Source organism: Tachysurus vachellii, chromosome 15, assembly GCF_030014155.1.
Source record: "Tachysurus vachellii isolate PV-2020 chromosome 15, HZAU_Pvac_v1, whole genome shotgun sequence".
In the NCBI taxonomy this organism is placed as follows: domain Eukaryota; kingdom Metazoa; phylum Chordata; class Actinopteri; order Siluriformes; family Bagridae; genus Tachysurus; species Tachysurus vachellii.
Genome location: NC_083474.1, coordinates 18,819,695 through 18,842,193, shown reverse-complemented (window position 1 = coordinate 18,842,193; position 22,499 = coordinate 18,819,695). Strand labels below are relative to the sequence as shown.

The following is a 22,499-nucleotide window of genomic DNA, read 5'->3' as shown; positions in this document are numbered from 1 at the left end:
TTTTTTGTTTTGGTTTTTGTTTGTTTGTTTTTTTTTGTTTTGTTCTTATGTTTAATGTATGTAAGCCTAATTCCGATGGTAAAACAAACATTTCTGTACAACTCAAGCAGAAATAATTCTGTGAAGAAGAAATAAATAATAATAATGAATCACGGAGGCTTTCCTTTAACAAAATCTTGCAAACTTTTATTGTTTAAAAGAAACAAATACTGAACATGAGCACCATAAAATCTTTGGTCATGCAGAAGTAAACCTCAACCCAACAAAATCTGGATTCATGTTCCATCTTGGTTTAAGGAGTTAAGCGTGTACTCGGAAATGTTCTCTGAAACGGATCTGAACAAACTGAATGCTTCTAAAAAAAAAAAAAAAAAAGTTAAACATACACAGATGGGAGTCGTTTTTCACTGAACTGAGTGAATTTTCAGTAAAGGTCTTTTCCAAATGTAACCCTTTACAAATTGAATACAAACACACACACGCACGCACGCACACACACACACACAAACAAACAAACAAAAAAAACCTCTAAAAATATGTACATACACGGGGATAACTGGATATTGAAATTCTCTCTGGATTAACAAATAACAAATGCTGAAAACAATTTCTTCGATTGAAAAGTATCTTATTAAGAAAGGCCCAATTTTTCTAATGAAACAAATGATTCCCTTGAACCCCTGATTTCTTTTAAACATTTGAAGGGTCCATTTGTTTTTCCCATCTCACTGAGTCTTAGGTTGGACAGACATCCTGGTTCTACTTCTGGTTCCAACTGGAAAACACAGATGGAGGAAATGACATAAGCTCATTATTCATCTTGTGTGTATGTGTGTGTGTGTGTGTGTTTCAATCCTAAAACAGTATATTGGTGACACTGATATTTAATTTGATTTATAGACCGTGTTCACAAGTAGTATATTTGTAAATAGTTTGACTGCGGTTTGGTTTTGCCAGCCATGAAAACTGCTTTTGTTTGGATTTGTATGAAGTGCTGACATCAAAGCACTCACATGTCCGCACCTGTGCGTTAGGAAGGTGAAGTTTAATTATTTTTTAAATTGTGGTCATTAATTTCTGCTTTCTTATTCTAACGTCTTTACAATTTTATTTTGCTTTCATTTCCTTTCATGCCTTTTGTTTATGTTTCATGTTCACGTGTCTGCCCCGCCCTTGTCTTTTCTGCCCCGCCTCTGCACACCTGTCCCTTATGTTTAATGATTATTTGTATTATTTAATTGAGCCGCGTTGCCTCGTGCAGCGCGGAATCCCATTGTCTTCTGTTCTTGTCTTCATGTTTGCTGTTGTCTTTGTTGTGCTGTTTTGTGTCTTTTAGTTATTAAATCCCTGTTTTTGTTACGCTGTCCTGCATTTGGGTCCATTTTTACCCCCGCGCCGCTGACACTTAGCGATGATAGAATACGGATAGAATATGGGAAGTCGTGGCCTAATGGTTAGAGAGTTTGACTCCTAACCCTAAGGTTGTGGGTTCGAGTCTCGGGCCGGCAATACCACGACTGAGGTGCCCTTGAGCAAGGCACCAACTGGGCGCCACAGCATAAATGGATGCCCACTGCTCCGTGTGTGTGTGTGTTCACTGCTGTGTGTGTGCACTTTGGAGGGGTTAAATGCAGAGAACGAATTCACCGAATTCATGGGTCACCGTACTTAGCCGTATGTCACGTCACGTCACGTAACGGATATGATAGATAAAGACACTATACTGCTCCTGATTCCACTACTAAAACAATTGAGTACTCAGATATTTCAATTTTAGAACATAAAAAAACTACATGTATTCCAGTGTAGACTTAAGCAGGATTTTTACATCAGAATCAATTGAATTTAATTCAATTCAATTCAATTCAATTCAATTTATTTCTCTAACACTTATAACACTTCACATTGTCTCAAAGCAACTTTACATAAGTATTAAAACAGAATAAAAAGTTTAAAATTAAGTTATTATTTATCACTAACATTTATCCCTAATGATCAAGCCTGAGCTGACGGTGGTGAGGAAAAACTCCCTGAGATGATATGAGGAAGAAACCTTGAGAGGAACCAGACTCAGAAGTGAACCTCATCCTCATTTGGGTGATAATGGACAGGAAATGATGTAAATGTAAATAACGTCCTTACTACAACAGTTTGTAGTCCAGTGGACTTGTGTAACCAAGAGCTTCTGAGGAACTAATAGCTCAGCGTCATTTCTGAGATCATTACAGAATTAACACTAATTCCTTCCTGCTGAAGTCCAAACATTTGAATCCTTGTGTTTTGTCATTTCTCTTCCATATTTTGCCTTAATGTTATTCTTGAGGAGTTTGACATGACAATTTAAGTTAATCTGACCATTGTGTAAAACACGTAGGTTTTCAAAATATACCGTTTGATGCAGACATGATTTTTATTATTAATATTTTTATGATGTTTATAAAGATGGGTAAATTTTCTACATTTTCAAAAATATCCATAGATATTTGGACCAAACTTTCAGACCCTACAGATCTCTACTGTCTTTCAATCCAGGAAACAATATATCTAAAAGAATTACCTGGCACACGCTTTCCTGGCACTCGTCTTCCATCTGTAAATAAACAAATGTGATGTTATGTCTTGTCCCAAAATACCTGAGGAAATACTGTAGAAAACCGGTGCAGTATAGACGAATGAAAGAATCTCACCCTGAATCTTGTGCGAAAGTTTCTCAGCATCTGTAACATCCATTTCAATGAACTTTGTCTGAGGCCCTATATAGGAATAAAGTTGTTTAATATAAAGTAATAGATATAAGGTTTTGCAGGTTCACAAAGTTAACGGCATTGGGAGAGAAATATGAGAAAAATCTGAGGAAAGAACAGAAAAATCTTGGCACATGGCATCAGGAACCAAAAATAAAACAACACCTGAGGATTCCAATTCATAGGAAATGTAGTACTGATTAATTAAGATTAATGTTTCGAGTCATAGGACCATCATTTTGCTGTTTTTTAAACAAATCAAAACAAATTAAAATCAGTATTTCTTGAGGTAATGCCTATGAATTGTACACCAGATAGTGCTCGGAGGAGGATGAGGAGGAGGATGAGGAGGAGGAGGAGTGCTGAAGAAAGAATAAAGAATGTTTAACCCTTTAAAGCCTCAGCTTATTATTCACGGATTGACCTTAAAACATACAATTCGGTTATGCTAATAATTCTTTAGTTACTGCAGTAAAACGAAGGAAAATATGTAGTTAGGAGATTTAGAATCGTAAATCTGCACACTGGGATTTTAAGGGGTTGATGGTAAAAGTTTATAAGAGGAAAACAGCAGAAAGTATTTTCTAGCTCTAGAGCCCCACTAAAAAGCATGCATTGAAGAGGTTTCGCTCGGTACATCGCACTACCATTGTGCTCCATTTCGGCATTGCTGCTGAATAAGATCTCAGGACCTGTTGATGCAAAACATTTCAGCATGGTTAACTGCGTCAACGTTCCCAAAGCACACCAGAAGCGCTGAATACTAACGTAGCAAACATATAACAGAGTCGGGTTTTGGGTGGTTTAACTTGCTTAATTGTGGTTGACCAAAGTTAGATTTGTTCTTATTCGTGTTATAATAGTTACACATGAGCACATTAAGAAACTTTGAGCCCTTGTGGGTTACGACACTATGAATCTAGGTCACCTTTGTTCCATTGTAAGCTTATGTTTTACGCATTACCGAAGGGCCTAATTTATCAAGCTGGCTAAGTGTCTGTTAGTCATGAAAATCCAATTAGTTTACTAAAACATTTGTATCCTAGAAAAGCTCCTGGGTTTGTATGAATTTACAATCCTTAAGACTGAAATCTTATATTTGGCAATGAGTTTATAACAACTTTATAAACTGATTACACTTTATATGACACATTCCAAGTGTAAATAATCCTCCATTCATTGATTGAGGTACCGTTTAATCCTGGACTCGGTAAAACATCCCATATCGTGTACTGTATATAAATTAAGACTAATATGACTAGCCTGTCAGTTAGGACAGAAGTAATGGCACCTTAGAAAAAGAGTTTGTATGTGTGTCTAAATGTTTGATATCTGACAAGCTGCATTAGCTAAGCTGCATTCGTGGAGGATCTGGTCCGTGCCACACTTATTTCACCATTTTGTCATTATCTCTGTGAACGTTTTTATGCAGATTTGTGGGTGTCGCTGAATGTCAAACAGCTGTGGCATGAAACTTTTTGTAATGTACAAATGATGAGGAAATCTTTGTAGCTCATGCAGTAATTTATATGAAGTAGAAATAATGTTTTACCTTCAACAACGTGGGTCACTTTGGTAAGAGAAGGCTCCCCTTCTATGATACTTGTAAATTTTCTGAAAGACGGGTCACCTTCGATGACCCTCGTAACCTTGGTTATGGTCGGGTCTCCCTGAATGACCCTAGTGACATGAGTCATGCCTGGATCTCCCTCGATGACTCTTGTCACCTTGGTAAGGCTTGGTGCTCCCTCGATAACACGTGTAACTTTAGTAACAGACGGTTGCCCCTCAATGACTCGGGTCACTTTAGTGACTTCGGGAACTGCAAAGGAATTGGTGTAAGTGACAAAACAAGCGTACTTTACATTGTTAAGTGATGATCACCAGTCTTCATTACCTATGACGATTCTCTCTGAAAAAGAATCAAAATAAAGCCTTTTGAGAAAACATTCATGATATGAACCAGGTATTTTATTTCAATGTGGGTCTACTGATGGAATCGACCGATGAAGTTCAATAGAACTTACTCATGAATGTCAGTGGAATCTCCCTAAATCTGTAGCCTGCTACATACTGTGTAAAAGAAAAGGATATATTCAAGAGTAATCAATTTACATTTGAAAAACATTTGTACCTCTTAGATATCATTAACATAAATAGTGGGATAAGACAGTAGTGTAATGTAATAACAACCTCACCTTATAAAGTCATATGCTCTTTCGTTATAATGCCATGTCATGCATGTAACTAGCTACTTAAACATTTATACAAGAATATATTAGACTCCATGAACTGTTTATTAGAACAACTAGATATATAGGACGATAACCTGCAAACTTTCGACTGGACTTCTACTTCTAATAAAGTTCACTGTAATGAGATTTGTTTGCATTATATTATTTGGAAATATTGTTTTGTAACAATCATAGATAAAGCTGTAACTTTATGGGGACTTTTTGTAACTATGGGGTTTTTTTTTCAGTAATATAAGAAGTTCTCCTTTTATACAACTAACATTGAGAGATGTTTATTACAGTTACTCTTGAGTGTTAACATAAACTGACGTTCCAAAATATTAAAGCTTAGAAAGAACGGATAAAAAACACACAACTTGCCAATCTGTAACGCATTTCATTTAGAATCAGTGAAACATAGCTCTTGTGAAAGAGGAATGAAACCCTCCAGGACACGCTGTTATTGGAAATGAATCGACCTCAGGGTGATGATAGTCAGGCCACACCAAAGGACACCACCCCATTTGCTCAAATGACTTCACCCATGGCAATTGCCTTATATACTGTAAGATTCCATGTATGGGTGCGTTAGATGTTTTTAGTTTTTTCCCCATAAATTTTGGTACCTTGATCTGAATGTACTTGATGAACCGTCTCAGCAGTGTGAGGAATTCTTGGCTTCCAACAGGAACATCTGTGCAAAGATTTTCAGATGAAATGAGGCTTAGTCAAAGACTGGATGCTGCTGAAGGTCTCCTTTTTATTTAAATGCTGTTGTATGTAGTATGATGTAGTCTGGAGTGTATATTACATAGTGCACACCTTCAGGGTACAGAAGGCTCTTGGTGACATGAATGACTCCATTTAAAGCCATGAGATCAGAGTCGAGAACTTGCACGGAGTTCACCTTCATGCCATCTTTCCCCTGGAAGAAAATAAGCATATCATTAGTGTAGTGCAATAATTTGTGCCATGTAAGAAACTTAAAATAAAGACTTACAGTATGTACTATTGTGTCAAGACATTTTCAACCAGATATCTTTACCAGTTCTCAAATATTTAAAGAGTTTCACTGTTTAAACTAGTACACCATACTGCCCTGTAGGCGACGTCTCCTAAACAGTGTTCAAACTTTATATTCTCTCCTTTGAAACCCAACAGAGGATAAAAAGCTTTGCAAGTAGAAACAGTAGTCTACTGTAGTATGCTGTGTGAAACAGGTTTGGCATGTAAGGTCAAGTAATTCTCACCCACCCATAAAACATACAGACTTGTTAAACTTGTGAACCTCATTCATTTAAAATAAATCTATTCATCTGCCTTCAGTAAGGCCTGCGGATGTAATAACAGGTAATGCTTTAAAATGTTTGACACTGGATATAATAGAGGCCTGTAGCTGGACATGAAAAGCGTAAAGCGGTGAGGAGGGGATTGTCAAGGCTTTTTAAACACTTACAGACAAGACTTTGAGGTTAGTGCCTTGAAGAGATTTTAGTAGATTAGTGACTCCGGACTCCAAGCCTCCACCGATGAAAATACCTTTGCTGAAGTGATAGAGCAGGATGGCTTTGAGGGCATTGGGATCACCTGATCACAAGAAAGAGAAGTGTTGAGTATGATAAATACACTAGTCCTGTAGTACCTCTATCCTGTATATACGTTCTGGACTAAAACACAAGTAGCATCTCAGGTTCTGCAGAGCATTTATTGGAAAGCAGTAAATTGAGAAAAGACATAATGAAAAGAGGAGAACGTTTGAGACTTGCTCTTCAGAATGTTGATATCTCTTTCAGTGAGTCCAGCAAGAGCCTCATCGCTTGGAGCAAACAGTGTGAATTCTCCCTCCTGCTTCAGCAAGTCAGTCAGACCGGCCGCCTCCATCAGAGACAAAAAGATTCTGCAGCCATGAAAAACACCAAATCAAACAAAAGTCAATTCTCACAATATCTAAAGGTCTAAAATGCTTAACGATTGGGCCAATGAATTAGATGGATGTTATTTGAAACATCCAGTTTTGAAATCATACAGTAGCTCCTAGTGTGACCTCCAAAGACACATTTCTAAAATTTCCTTGGGCTGAACATTTTCTAAAATATAATCCAGGAGGTGGAGCTTCCTGAAGTGACAGGCAACATGACTGATAGGGAAGTAAATAAAGCTTGTTGTCACACATAAATTCATACAGAGCCTGGGGCACTTCATATAGCAGGGATTTCGCTCTGAGCAGATATTTTACTGAAGCTGTCAAAATGTTAAAAGACTGTTCAAATATTTAAAAACAGCAAAAAAAAACAAAAAAAAAAAACGTGACTGACATAAAACCCATCGTGTCAGGACTCTGCCCGGACTTTGGCCATGTGCCTTTTTGTTTATGTTCTTTGTTCACGTGTCTGCCTCGCTCTTGTCTTTTCCTCCCCGCCTCTGCACACCTGTCCCTCATGTGTCATGATTATCATTAGTATTTAGTTGAGCCGTGTTGCCTTGTGCAGCGCGGAATCCTCTGTTGTCTTCGTCTGGTTTTGTCTTTGTTCTGTTTAGTGTTTTTTTTAGTTAATAAATCCTGTTTTTGTTAAGCTGTCCTGCATTTGTGTCCGTTTTTTTACCCCCCCGCGTCCATGACACATCGGCTCTATTTTTTAAGATAGCAAAATGCTAAACACCATCTAACATTTCTCAGTGAAGTCAAACTTCATTTGGACAAACCTGTTCATAAGAGATTTTTCTTCATTTTTATTATTTAGTACTATTTTAGAATTAAGATAAAAACCCTGATGCTGTGAAATACAGTGGAATTATGTAATGACCAGGAAAAATGATAAACGAATCGACGATTTGTTATTTTTTTCCTACGAATCATGTCTCCTTCACATGATAGCATGAGGCAAAGAAAATTATAGACTGGAGTATGTTTCTTAATCACAAGGAAAGTTCTAGATTTCAGCAAAACCAGTAATTCTGTGGCACACGGCCGTTTTGTGTGTGTGTGTGTGTGTGTGTGTGTGTGTCATTCACTGTGTGATAAAAATCACCCTTTTCTAACAAGTCTGTTATACCAGCAATAACTAAACTACACTACTAAATATTGCACTTTTCCATAAACATAAATGTGATGTCACAAATGTCAAATACAGTCTCAGCAAAAATTGCAGCCCAAGTATTTCTCAAAACCTCACAAACCTACCAGAAACTAATCCTTAAATATGGGAACTGGAAAATGGAGATGCATTCTCATAATTATTTTTCTCCTCCTTTGCATGGAAAATGATTTTATTTCTCCATGGTAAGCGTGATTTATTTGCCGTATCAGCGTTTACATCCATTATCCACTCCATTATCACTTTTTCCTTTCCAAATCTTTGTAATATACTTAAAAAAGAAATCTTTTACATACTAAATGCTGTATTTAAATTTCTCTTTGTTTCCCTTTGTTTCAAAATTCATTCGTTCATTCATTCATTCATCTTCTACCGCTTATCCGAACTACCTCGGGTCACGGGGAGCCTGTGCCTATCTCAGGCGTCATCGGGCATCAAGGCAGGATACACCCTGGACGGAGTGCCAACCCATCACAGGGCACACACACACTCTCATTCACTCACGCAATCACACACTACGGACAATTTTCTAGAGATGCCAATCAACCTACCATGCATGTCTTTGGACTGGGGGAGGAAACCGGAGTACCCGGAGGAAACCCCCGAGGCACGGGGAGAACATGCAAACTCCACACACACAAGGCGGAGGCGGGAATCGAACCCCGACCCTGGAGGTGTGAGGTGAACGTGCTAACCACTAAGCCTGTTTGCAAAATTCATTCATTCATCTTCTACCGCTTATCCGAACTACCTCGGGTCACGGGGAGCCTGTGCCTATCTCAGGCGTCATTGGGCATCAAGGCAGGATACACCCTGGACGGAGTGCCAACCCATCACAGGGCACACACACACTCTCATTCACTCACACAATCACACACTAGGGACAATTTTCCAGAGATGCCAATCAACCTACCATGCATGTCTTTGGACTGGGGGAGGAAACCGGAGTACCCGGAGGAAACCCCCGAGGCACGGGGAGAACATGCAAACTCCACACACACAAGGCGGAGGCGGGAATCGAACCCCGACCCTGGAGGTGTGAGGTGAACGTGCTAACCACTAAGCCTGTTTGCAAAATTATTAGATTTAATTCTGATTTGCTTTGAAATTAAGATTACTGTTATTAACTCATTATGAACTCTTATACAGTAGAGTTCATCTTTTTTGTTCCAAATCTTGCTCCATGTGGCATAAAAATCATGTCCAGTTGCCATGGTTGCAAATATGAAGTGAGAAGATGTGTCCTAAAGACTTATTAAATAAAGCATGTCATTGAATGTCTGGGTCTCTTACTTGAAGCCTCCACGTTTAAGCAGTACTTGGTACATGTTAGATTCAGCTGGTTTGAGTAGAATCTTCATGAGATGGAGAGCGCCGTTGTGTCCCTCTTTGCTTCCTCGGATCAGACAGGCGTTCTCAATGCACACAGCCTTTGAAGACAATTAAGACATTTTTTAACCCTGGGATATAGGCACTGGAGTGTGTGATACAGCTCTGATGTTATTGCATTACCAGTTTCTGCAATTAATGCTGTGCTTTTTTTGTTGTTGTTGTTGTTTTTTACATGATCAGCTACCTGTTTTGTTTGTTATTGCTCCATTTCCAATATTTTATCTAAACTAATGAAAGCCGATATAAAGAACATAATTGTTTATGTTTCTAATGAAAAATCAGAAGATGCCAATAGGTTGACTTGGAATAAGTACTGTATGAATTTGTATGATTTAAACACAACCCTTAAATTTCACATCTATTAAAACAAACCAAAAAAGTTATACAGTAAGGTGTTTAGTTTTTTTTTTTCCCCTGCTAATGCACTGTGGTCGGTGTAGCTGTAGAGACCCACCGTGCGGTACACGAACACCCGGAGGAACTTTCCCCCCAGAGTCTCCAGACGCTGGCCATTAAACAGCTGACTCAACACAATCTTCTTCTTCAGGATGTGGTTTTCGAGAATGATTCTCAGGAGACTCTGGTCCGTGGACAAGACCTCGTCTATGGTAAACATCAGCAAGAAGAGGAATGAGTTTTTTTAGGAGGAAATATGTTTCACTGTAACACTGTAACACTCTTATAGGATGTACAGTATACGGTCTTCAGCAAAGTTGTAATGATTTTGTTTTTTTTTTTTTAAATTCTGTGGTTTGAAACAGAATTAGTGACTATCTTCTACCGCTTATCCGAACTACCTCGGGTCACGGGGAACCTGTGCCTATCTCAGGCGTCATCGGGCATCAAGGTAGGATACACCCTGGATGGAGTGCCAACCCATCACAGGGCACACACACACTCTCATTCACTCACGCAATCACACACTAGGGACAATTTTCCAGAGATGCCAATCAACCTACCATGCATGTCTTTGGACTGGGGGAGGAAACCGGAGTACCCGGAGGAAACCCCCGAGGCACGGGGAGAACATGCAAACTCCACACACACAAGGTGGAGGTGGGAATCGAACCCCCAACCCTGGAGGTGTGAGGCAAACGTGCTAACCACTAAGCCACCGTGACCCACCTTTATTTACTTATTATGTATTTATTTATTTATTTAGGCAAATTTATTTTTATTTAGGCACTGGCCTGAATTGAATTTACAGTAAAAATCACCATAGTCCTTTCCTCTATTTGATCCAGAGTATCACCTCTTTGTTTCACTTTTAATTTCATTGGCTTAAACTGCAATAAAATTGTATTGGCTATTCTTCTACGTATACATGGATAAAGAGACAAATGTACTGTAATCTGCAAATATAGAGGACCAACCTATTAATAAATTTCACCCCTCTCCCTTTTTATTCTGTTTTTTCCCATTTTTCTTTCTTTGTTATGAACATTCTCAGACAGCATTTTCACTTATTGCTGCTTGGGGCTTCATCCGTCTTAATTATGTGCTCCAAAATGAGAGAAATTGCCCTTTAAACACAAACAACAATGTGTCTACACCCTGATAATCAGAAATATTAAACGTTTGTACAGAGGAGTGAAATGAAGCACATGGGTGTACTATTTGGGTGGTCGAACCCCCAGGTTTATTCTGAGGGAAGGACACTGTGTGATGATTCTTTAATATCTTACTATACACAAACAAAAATCTATTATACTGTAGTGGAGATCAGTTAAGTCCACTAAAACACTCAATAGGAAAAGTTCTATTTCTAACTATCTGGGTATTTTCTCGTTTGTGGAAATAAGCTTTTTTTTTGCCATCAGATAATTATTTTAACGATATCCTGGAGCTTCTTTGGGATTCAGTGACATTATGTGAATTCATTTCACATACTTGGCTATATAATGAGCAATAAATGTACATTATGCTCTATTAGGCCATGTTTTGGCCATTTAATTGCACTGTACCATACATTCTTCTTCTTCCAGCTTTTCCCTTCAGGGGTCGCCACAGCGGACCATCTCTCTCCACCTATCCCTATCTTCTGCATCCTCAACACTTGCACCCACAAGCTTCATATCTTCCTTAATTACATCCATATACCTCCTCTTTGGCCTTCCTCTTTGCCTCCTGCCTGGCAGCTCCATGTCCAAAATTCTCCTACCAGTATACTCACTCTCCCTCCTCTGAACATGTCCAAACCATCTTAATCTGGCCTCCCTAACTTTGTCTCCCAAACGTCCAGCATGAGCTGTCCCTCTGATGTACTCGTTCCTAATCCTGTCCAATCTTGTCACTCCCAAAGAGAACCTTAACATCTTCAGCTCAGCTACCTCTAGCTCAGACTCCTGTCTCTTCTTCAGTGACACTACATTCAATCTGAAATATTTTGGATACAGAGTCGATAGAAAGCAGATTTCATTACGTCTACATATAACAGCATCCTCACCCTTTACCATCATATAAATTCTTGGTAATGAAGCAATGGTTTTCCACATGCATGCAGAAACGAAAATCTACACATTTGCAGTTTCATGAGCAACAACAATAGGATTTAAAAAAAAAATATTCATGCCAAGAATGAGACAGTAAGATTTAAAGAGAACATTAAAGCAATAATTCAGTGAGAAAAGACAGAGTACATGTTCAAATTCTGCCAAAAGTCACTGTGGTGTCAGGAATTCGTTTTGAGTAACGTACCACTGAAGGCTGCGTTGAGGGGAGCCAGTAGCGTGTACTCGGCCTGCGGTCTCATGGCTGCTGCCAGACCCAGTTCGGACACCATATCACCAAACGTCGACTGTGACTGGTCAATCAGCTCCATCACCTGCTTAGCTTGTTGGAGAAAGTGCCAACTAGGATGTTTAGAACGGAGTTCGTGATTGTTGTTTACATATTTAAATAGAACTAAATATATAAGATGCAGCTAACCTGAGTCTGGCATGAGCACCTGATCAATCAGGTGGATAACTCCATTACTGGTGACAATGTCCTTCTTGAGCACCATCTTGACACCATTAACGGTGAGACTGTCTCCATCGCAGCCAATTTCGATGTTGCTGCCCTCCACAGTCTCATATGCGGTGCCACTCATGATAGCTTCTGAGCACTGGACCGAGTCCAAGAGGTGGTAATTGAACAGGGCTGTGAAAGAGCATGAAAATGCATTTGAGGACACTTTTAATAGCTCTAGTCGTGAGTTAAGAGCTATTATTTTGCTATTGCTGTAAAACAATTAACGGATATCGGAGATGTAACTGAATGTAGATGATATTCAGAGCATGAACAGATAATGTGTACTAAACAGATGCAAATAAAAATATGAATAGTTTGGCAGAAAGGTTCTCAGGACATCTGGTTGAGACTAGGATTATGATGATGGAGCGATTTTTTTTTTCTTACACGGTGTCACAAAGGAGCAGACCCATTTCTCATTCACGTATACATTTGAGCCAAATCATAAACTTGAATGGTGTAGCTGAGGTTGACGAACTCTAGGACACACACCATGTGTTTTTTCTTTCCTGTGGTTTTTAGTGTTTCTAAAGGCCATAGTGATAGAGGTCATGCATACTTAAAACAAAACAAAACACTTCAATTTTAGGCCAGATATGTATGTGAAACGGTACACTGATACAGATAGCGACGATCTGTTACACCCCCGACTGAACATCAAGTTTTGTTTGGTCATTTGTGGTTAAATATGTAACATCATGTATGTAGAAGTTTTCTCCTTAGAATTTTCTCTCTCCTGTAATATTTTCTTTTAAAAAAAAACCCCACCGTAACTCACTATGATCTAATTCGTATTTCTTCCAGGTAGCAAATGCACCAAATAATAAACCCGAGTCTCCATAGGAGCCCTGAAACCCTTGATAGGAGGCCTGTTGAAAACTGCACCATTCCGCTTCAAGTGGGGGACACTTTCAAACGGCTGTCAAATGACAGATGAGGGACCGATTAAAATGCACAAATCAAGACACTGTCAAGTTATAATGATAGTAAAACCCAGCAGCTATTTCCAGCTTCACTGCACTTGGCATTGTACAGAAAATGCTTTGCCTACTTTGCATCTTTTGATCCTTCTCTAAAGGCCTACAGTACAGTTTACATTGGAGCTACGTTGGAGTGAGACGCATGCACCATTTGGGCCATGAACATTTCTTTGGACAGTCACTTCGTTGCATAAGCAATACATTACGAGATTTGTATTTCAAGTGAGGATATTTTTTTTTGACATGTTCAACAGCTAAAGAAATAGTTCTTATGTCCAATGCAAATAAGTAGCTCAGTATGACCTCATTTCTCACCAAGGTGCTTAGTTTAATACAATAACTTAATCTCATTGTCAGTGCAGACTTAAATGTGGTTTTGCTGCTGTTCACCAACTGTAGAGAATTCCCACTGCACAAAACAGGCCGGTGTCACCATCTGGTTTGAATGAGGATGAAGAAGATGATTGATGTACAATCAGCACTCTTGGTTCACTCAAATCAAAAAACATGCCCTGTGGGAGTCATTGCATTGTTTTCCTTCGACTTGCACTTCATTAAACACATTCGGTCTTTTGCGCTCCAAGCTTTGCTTGGGTGAAAATGCTTTCAATGTAAAAATGTAAAAATTCTCTGAAACTAGATCACCAATTTACCTTTGAGGGCACCTTTGTTACCCATAAGTCTATCCAATACGTCTTTGTCCAGCTTAGAAAAGGCATCATTGGTGGGAGCAAACAGTGTGAAGTGGCCAGGCTTGCCCATCTCCAACAGACCAGCATTAGAAGCTACAGCCTGGAACACAAATAATATTTACTCCAGCTTATTCCATGAAGTGAAAACATATAAAGTTCTAAACATTATAAATACCATTTCTGTTGAAATGGTTCATCAGTGGTTCTTTGGATAGTCACTGATTTAAGATTTCTAAATAAGAGCTCCTTGGAACCAAAATGGGAAATTGATCAGTCCATCCAAAGAACTTTAATCTTGTAAGACTTTATATAGATGTTTCTGCTGACTGTACAGTAATGCACTGTAAAGCAGTCACTTACATTCAGAGAGGACAGATCTTCCTCAATATCCAGCACATCCTGAATGGTGTTGCCCACAGCAGTGATAACACGATCTATGACATGCACCACTCCGTTGGTGGCCACCTGATTACCGTGAATGATCCGAGCACAGTTGACAGTAACCACCTGTACAAGAGAGGAGGATTAAAGCACATCGTACCTCATATACACTTATCAAATTGATCATATACGTAAAATCTGTTAAAGAACTTTCTAAAACACCTACGCCATTGGAATAGTGGTTGATGTGGAGAGTAAGGTCATTGTACATAGACTTGACCTTGAGTCCATTCTTCAGGTCTTTGGTGAGAAGGCGCTTGTTAGCCATATGGTAGTGAAGAGCGTTGTACAGCTCAATGTTGACATTGCTTACCAAAGCACCTCTCACTTCCTGGGAGTCCAAACAGTAATCATCGTTAAGAAAGCCCATTCATAATCATTTATATGTTGGTTTAAATTCAACCTAACAACCTAACAAATTGTGAGATTTTATTATTTTCATTCAAAACTGATAACTGAAGGAACTAGACACTAGATTTTGCCAAATGGATCTCATCCATACAGTATAAGAGACAACTTTAACAAAATTACCATGATTTAAGTGCCAGGATAGGAAGTTAGTTTTGCTTTCTTTAATATGTTATTTATGTGAATTTGCTTGTAGTTTCAAACAGGAGTTAGTAAAGAGATAAATACAGTATAATGGTAATACCGCATCTAAAAGATCCCAAGCTTCGTTACTGGGGGCAAAGAAGGTGTAAGATCCTGGTCCTTCGATCTCATCCTTTAGTTTGGACAAGGCCGAGTACTGCTGCGTGGTGACTGCGTTCACCAGACCGAGGGTCCCAAACACATTGTCAATGGGAGCAACTGTAGAGGAAAATAGATGTATATTCATTACAATACATTTTTACAATTGCAATTATTATGTTTTTCCAGGAAATAATGAAATCTTTGATGGTTCGTAATATCAGTAGCTCACACTCAATAAAGTTTATTAAAACATTCATTCATTCATCTTCTACCGCTTATCCGAACTACCTCGGGTCACGGGGAGCCTGTGCCTATCTCAGGCGTCATCGGGCATCAAGGCAGGATACACCCTGGACGGAGTGCCAACCCATCGCAGGGCACACACACACACTCATTCACTCACGCAATCACACACTAGGGACAATTTTCCAGAGATGCCAATCAACCTACCATGCATGCGTTTGGACCAGGGGAAGGAAACCGGAGTACCCGGAGGAAACCCCCGAGGCACGGGGAGAACATGCAAACTCCACACACACAAGGTGGAGGTGGGAATCGAACCCCTAACCCTGGAGGTGTGAGGCGAACATGCTAACCACTAAGCCACCGTGCCCACCTTTATTAAAACAGTTATAATAAAATAATCATGACACGGATGGGACATTTTTCCATTGGAAATTAACAGCATATCCCAAAGCGATTTATTTTTCTTACACCATAGAAATTTGTCAGTGACAGTTTATTGAAAAATAACCCGTTACACCTTTTGACCATTTACAGTTACATTTAAGGAGAGTTAGCAGCTATAAACAATCATTCCCTTACAGTTATTTCTTTTCTCACAATGTTGGAAAAAAGCGGCAGAAAGAACTGAAGATAGGCTTTCCCTCGCTTCCCTTCCCTTTCCATTACTTGGGGTTGACACCTGACTGTCCTATATATATATATATATATATATATATATATATATATATATATATATATATATATATATAATATAAATATATAATCTTTAATTATATATTTTTCTTTCTTAAACAACACATTTTAGTCTAAAGAAATGACAACCTCAGAACAAATGCATTCATATAAACCGATGAACCTTTGAATTACAGCTAGCACTACTGACATTGGAAATAACAAACACTTTCTGACCAATCAGATTGGTATCATCTGTATCATTAAGAGGGTAAAGAGGTTGTGTGGATAAATACTCACCAGCAGGACAGCCATTAGCACCGTCCAGCCTCATGTATCCTGGACAGCACTCATAGACAACAGTACTACAAAAGACGAAAAAAAAGACCTCGGTCCTTATAACAACACTAAAAAGCCCTGAAATGTAACCCCACTGCAATGCAGACTCCATAAACTAGCTGAATAAGCATTATGGATGCTTTGTTCCTGAATATTCTGCATGTCAATCATCAACTCTATATAATTGTATAAATATGACTTTTGGCTCTGTGGTTTGAGAAATTGTGCCACACTATCATTATATTCCTGCACAATTTTCTTTGGACCAAAGTGTTTAACCCACTCTAGGATTTTAGACCATGTGGTTAGCAACTGGGGTTTTATTTATTTATTTTATTATTTATTTTTTTAATTTTTTTGCTGTCACAGTTGAATATTGAGATTCTAACCCTAACCCTAACCCTAACCAAAGGGAACATTGGTTTGGAAATCAAATTGCTCTGTAAAATGCCAGGAAACTGGGAAAAAAAATATAAATAAATTTAGATAACATATGACAAATACATTTTAAAAAATAGTATTTTTATTTAATAAAATAGAAGAATAGAAGTGGAGAAACCAGAAAGCACAAACTCCATTAAAGGTAATAAAAAAGTTACTGCTTCTTTTAAACAAAAATTATACATAATTTACTTATAATTAAATTGTTAAAAGCATGGTTTATAATTATCTTTTTTAATTAGCATTAGATTGTGTGGAGTGTCCAGTATACAAGTCCCTGGTAATGACTTGTGGGTTAGGAAATGTTCACGTTGCAGAATAAGCGGATAAATATAAAGTTCTAACAAAATTATTCCCTACCTCTGGACTCAAGAGGTACGGTTTAGCGTATGGTAGATGGATTTAGGTTAATTCTCTGATAGGGAATAATAGTGTGTGTGTGTGTGTGTGTGTGTGTGTGGGGTTGTAGGAGGTGAGGGCTAGAAGGCTGCAGTTCTGGAAATCCCCCACATCTATAAATGATTCCATATGCTTCCTCAGCCTGGCTGTTGGTTCACCTGGCTAGACGAAAGCATACAAAAGAACTTGGAGAAAGCTCCATTGATGCCTTATGTCTAAGAGACAAAGTGAGTGGAAACTAAACAACGCTTTCGACACGAACACCAATATCGGGTTGAGAAGAAATTAGTTCAAAGAGGAACCAGAGTCAGCAGACGGGAATTAGGCAAGTTTTTTTTTGTCTTCGAACAAGAGCACTAATGTCATGGCAGAGTACCAGCCTTCACTGTGGCAAGAGCTTTAATGCACAGCGTTCAGGGAGGAAGGAAAGCGGCTCAGTGATGAGATCACTGCAGTATCTGTTACACTCCTAGGCTACTAGCCAAAAGAAAACAAGATTGTCTCAAACATCTCTCCCATGCAGGGAGGAAGGCCAGGCCTGACTGTTGTTTTGGTAACCTGTTGGAATCTTGCCACAGCTACAGTTAAAAGTTTCCTAATGTATTTTATTAGATTTTTTTTTTTCTTCAGCAATGAAAGCAATGGTTTTTATTCATTTAATTATGGAAATTATTAAAGTGTAATATTCCAAGCACATGTCAAAATATTTAGGACAGGACCGAATTCAGATGGTTTGTGCATTTATTCTTGGTTCACTAGAACCCACACTATAATCTAAAGCTAGATGTGTATAACTATTTAATTAGTGTAGGAAATTGCTCTCTATTAGGATGACCGGTGTCTATTGAAGTAAACATTTGAATGTACAGTAAGCTTTGAAAAACCTCCATTTTTTATTTTTTTTTTCCTAACTAAGAATCCTACATCATTATTCAAGTTATTTTATGAACCAAAGAACCTTTAAGGATTCCACTGTTTCGGTTCTTTAGTGTTTACAAACCTTCCTAATACCCTTTAATCCTCACAAAGAGTTCTTTAAAGAGTTAATGGATCTTACTTTATATTCATATTAAGTAATTCTACTTTTTCCCAAAGAGAACCCCTGCATCATAGGATTCTACTTCATACTTCCAAGGATTTATCCAGACGGGCTTATAGTTTTTTATTAATTCTTCTAATAAACAGGACCTGAAGTAGGAATACCGTAAACTAACTTTTTTGAATAGTTTTTTTTAGTTTTTATCTGAAAGATAAACCATGTGTAGAGTTTTATATTAAACCTCTAATGATTCCCTAAGAAAGACAAGTTAAAAAAAAGCTTTAATAGTGCTAGAAGGAATCTTTGTTTAAAGTCATACCTTAATATCTGATCTGATTAATTAGTGTTGTCTGAAGACCATTATTCCATAGACAAAATATATTTAAGAATGGATGAAACTAAAAACTACAGAAACAAGAAGCCTGTAGGTGCTTCTGTATTACTGCAAAAGCAGGATGGCTGCACAATTGGCCACAGTGTTCATTCAGCTCTAGCTGAATTCTGCACATAAGGAGAATATTCGCGATCGTCTCACGGACACTGTTTGCGTTTATTTCCACTGTTAAGAGAAGAGCTGCTGAGTCTACAGAAAAAGATCGGCATGGAAGCTGAAGAACATCTGAAGCTGATGAGAACGTCTGGTCTGGCTGAGCTCCATGTTTTAGGAGAGGCGCCAAGGCAAGTCCAATAGCACCGAGGGAGCCGGAATCCTGGTTCTTTGTGGTCAGTTTGCTTCATAGAACGTGAGGCTGACTCTATTTCAGTAACCCATAACCAACCCCCTTTAAGACACCCACCCCTCCCGTCTCTCTTTTGAGCCATGGAAAAAGAAATGGAAACCAGAAGCATTACAGACTCAATGTGACCCAGTATTTGTGGGCCAAAATCCAGAATCAATCAAAAAGTCATGATGACTGGAACTTCGATTTGGAATAATAGAATAGAATTTGTGTTTCATTTGCATCACTCTGGTACAGTTTTTGACAAAACGACTCACTCAGTTGTATCAGAGACATTTCACAAGCAACTACTCTGTGATCCAAAGTCAAAGCTATGGTTAGATTCACATCTAGCAACCAGATGTGTGTTTTGCCTGTGGGCGGGAATTTAAGGTGAGCTGTTTGAACGTAGCCCCAGTGCTCCAAGCCAGGCTTGTGGTTTGTTTTAATCATTAGCAGCATGTTCTGTTCTCATTCCTCTCTACTTTATACTAATTAAGACTTACTGTACTTGTACATTACTGATAACATTGCGCATTGTCTAAAAACAGACTGTTGAATTCTCTCACTGGATATTCCTCAGGTCATTAAGAGTAAGTCATGAGAGAGCTTAAGCCACCAGCTTTTTATTGCAGTATGAAAACCACTGGTCTGCTGGAACCTTTAACCTTTGACCCCAGGAATGTCCCAGCAGACATATTTAACAGGCCGATGGAGTTATAAAATGTTCCACTTACGCTTTCTTCCCACAGATGGTTCCTTGGTACCAATTACGGCAAGTACTAAAGTACTTCTTCTTGGTTCCCAACACATGCTGGAGCGCGCACACGTTCGGCCTGAGCATAAACACCAAGAGAAAGATCAAACATCGAGTCAAACCTCTATAATTATAGATGATGTCATGTTTTATCTTGATATAATACAGTATTGAAATTATATGCTTAGAAATCACAAGCGAATTTGGGACATTAATAGCCTGCATCATGAAACAGTATCATTAGAAATGAGCATTTCTTTCTGTAATATCTAAACTGCATAATACATGAAGAAAAAAGTAAATAATTAAATGTTTTTCTTTATCATTTTTGCATTTTTTTTTCTACCATAAAAACAAATATAAATAGCTTCTTTCCTTGAAAGCTTTCAACTACTCTTTTGAGAGAATCACTGCATATATACTATTAATGATGCACTCAAAAAAAAGAAGATAAAAGATTAAAATCATCATAATCAGAATTCTTACCCTTCCTTCTTTGCCCTTATGCGGCTGTGGCTCACTATTTTATCATAAGCTGAGGAATCTACCTGGTCAAAGGTAGAAAGCGCAAAGAGTGCAAAGGCTGCTGCGAATATGAGCTTCATCCTGACACCTCCTTTAGAGGGAGCTCAGAGAGAGAAGTGGCTTCAGCTAGGAGATGAGACGCTTATATAGTCTGGCTCCGATTGACTCCACCAGCCTCCCCTGTTCTCCAGAGAGTCTTTTGGAGCTCCTGCTCACCTATGTGTTTATAATATGTCATGCCCTGAGGAGACGGCTGACAAGAATGAACACAGCCATGGAGGTTGTCACAGTTTTGATGTGATTTACCCAAAAACTTTTTGTGCCTTGAGGAAATGTTTTTTTTTTTTTTTTTTTTTATTCATTTCAATTTTAAAAACCTATTTTAAATGAATTGTGAATCAAATTAGTTTCAAATGGACTCAAAAAAACTTTCTGCTCTATTTTCTTTATATTTTCATTATATTTCCTTTATGTTTAAGTTCATTGAAAATACTCGGTCATAATTAAAGAGGCCATTCCAATAAATGCAAATGGATATTCATAATAACATATTACAATAACTATTTGTGATCCATCAGTCTTTTTGTGGCCACTGCAGAACTGTTTCTCTCCATCTGCCAGAAAGCACTGTTGCTTTCATGCTCTTTAATTTTTGCCAGGAAAATAAATGACAATTTTTTTCCCCCCAGAGAAAATCTGTACTTTTGGCACTGTGTTGAAACACTGCAGATTTAGAGCAGAAACAGGAGTGAGTCTGACTCCTGTAAGTGCAAAGCTGCGGAGGTTAAGAAGAAATCCTTGCATATGATAAAAAGCTGCTTACCAGATGTTAACATGTGATGAGGAGCTTGAGATGGCTTCGGATCCTGAGAAGCGTGAAGATGGAGGATTGTGAGTGACAAAAGAGGATTAAACTTGCGGCTCCATCTTGTGGCAGAGTTTTGGTAAGGTTTCAAGCCATGAGTATGAGCCATGAGGGAAAGAACCGTAAATCCAAGAAGTACTGTAGGTGTTTTTAAACTTCTACGGTAAAATGATTCGTTTATTAAAAATAGATGGTTTGTTTGTTTGTTTATTTGTTTGCTTTTGAACACTTCTGGACGTTTCACATGTTTTGGTCATATTTTTATGTTTTGCTTTATATTTTTATACATTTTGTGATTTTTCTAAATTTTCTTCATAAATTTTAATTATTTTCACATGCTTTAAAAACATTTTTATATTTTCAAATGTAGGACATGCACTTTTTATTATTTATTTTTCTATTTATATATCTATTTATAGTTTTTAGAGTGTACTGTAGTAGTTCACAGGTCTATATATACTACATATTTTCCATGTTATGGTTTCAAATTTATGATTCCCATTTGCTGTTTCATTTATTCTTACATATGCAGATATTTTTAATTTTCACATTTTTATATTTTTTTCACCTTTTTGCTTGTTTATACAATTTATTAATCTGTTAATTTTTAGTATTTTCTTTTAGAATTTAAGATGTCATGTAGCACTTATTATTTTATTTGTCAGTTTCTTCTTCTTCTTCTTCTTCTTCTTCTTCTTCTTCTTATTATTATTATTATTACTATTATTATTATTATTATTATTATCAGAATAATGTTTCGTGTTTTTATTTTTACGGTTAATGTATTTTAAACGAAATTGAATTTGTTTACATGATCAATAATCCTAGAGTGTCACAATTGTGTAATACATGCATAACGTAGTGAAATTAATTTCATTACATATTGCACAAATAGTCACATGTGGCGTCCACTAAAAAATAAATGCCATATAATTGTAAGAGATTTAAAAATAATAACAACAGCAGACTTTTTTGTTATTTTCAGAAAATTCAGAGGAAATTTGCCCCTAAAAAGAGTGCAGCTGTTGTTACTCGTGTGTCTGACTTATAGCTAAATGATAGGCTTTAGGTAACTGACATTGAATATTTGTGGTTATCTGTCAGTAAGAAATGTAAACATGTTTGAACACAAATGCACATTACTTACTGCTCAATCATTTGCAACTCTGGAGCTTTCAGTCTTCTTCTTTCTTCATCTGCATATCTCTTTTACT

General features: G+C 37.8%; 1 protein-coding gene across 2 annotated transcripts; it reads right to left on the bottom strand.

Annotated features, from left to right (window-relative positions):
- Nucleotides 1-159: 159 nt before the first annotated feature.
- postnb (periostin, osteoblast specific factor b) lies at nucleotides 160-20,558 on the bottom strand. 2 transcript variants are annotated; one of them, XM_060887940.1, is made up of 22 exons: nucleotides 20,382-20,555; nucleotides 19,876-19,974; nucleotides 16,502-16,566; nucleotides 15,243-15,400; nucleotides 14,757-14,921; nucleotides 14,510-14,656; nucleotides 14,111-14,249; nucleotides 12,394-12,606; nucleotides 12,163-12,297; nucleotides 9,920-10,068; nucleotides 9,367-9,503; nucleotides 6,745-6,875; nucleotides 6,435-6,565; nucleotides 5,801-5,903; nucleotides 5,605-5,672; nucleotides 4,772-4,817; nucleotides 4,642-4,656; nucleotides 4,297-4,566; nucleotides 3,392-3,436; nucleotides 2,688-2,753; nucleotides 2,558-2,590; nucleotides 160-775 (listed from the first exon to the last, which is right to left on the bottom strand). In XM_060887940.1, the coding sequence occupies exons 1-22, from the start codon at nucleotides 20,498-20,500 to the stop codon at nucleotides 726-728; spliced, it is 2,484 nt and encodes an 827-aa protein (XP_060743923.1). In that variant the 5' UTR covers nucleotides 20,501-20,555; the 3' UTR covers nucleotides 160-725. The 2 variants fall into 2 exon arrangements, with proteins under 2 accessions (XP_060743923.1, XP_060743924.1); XM_060887941.1 differs by lacking the exon at nucleotides 3,392-3,436 and having other exon boundaries at nucleotides 20,382-20,558.
- Nucleotides 20,559-22,499: the final 1,941 nt, after the last annotated feature.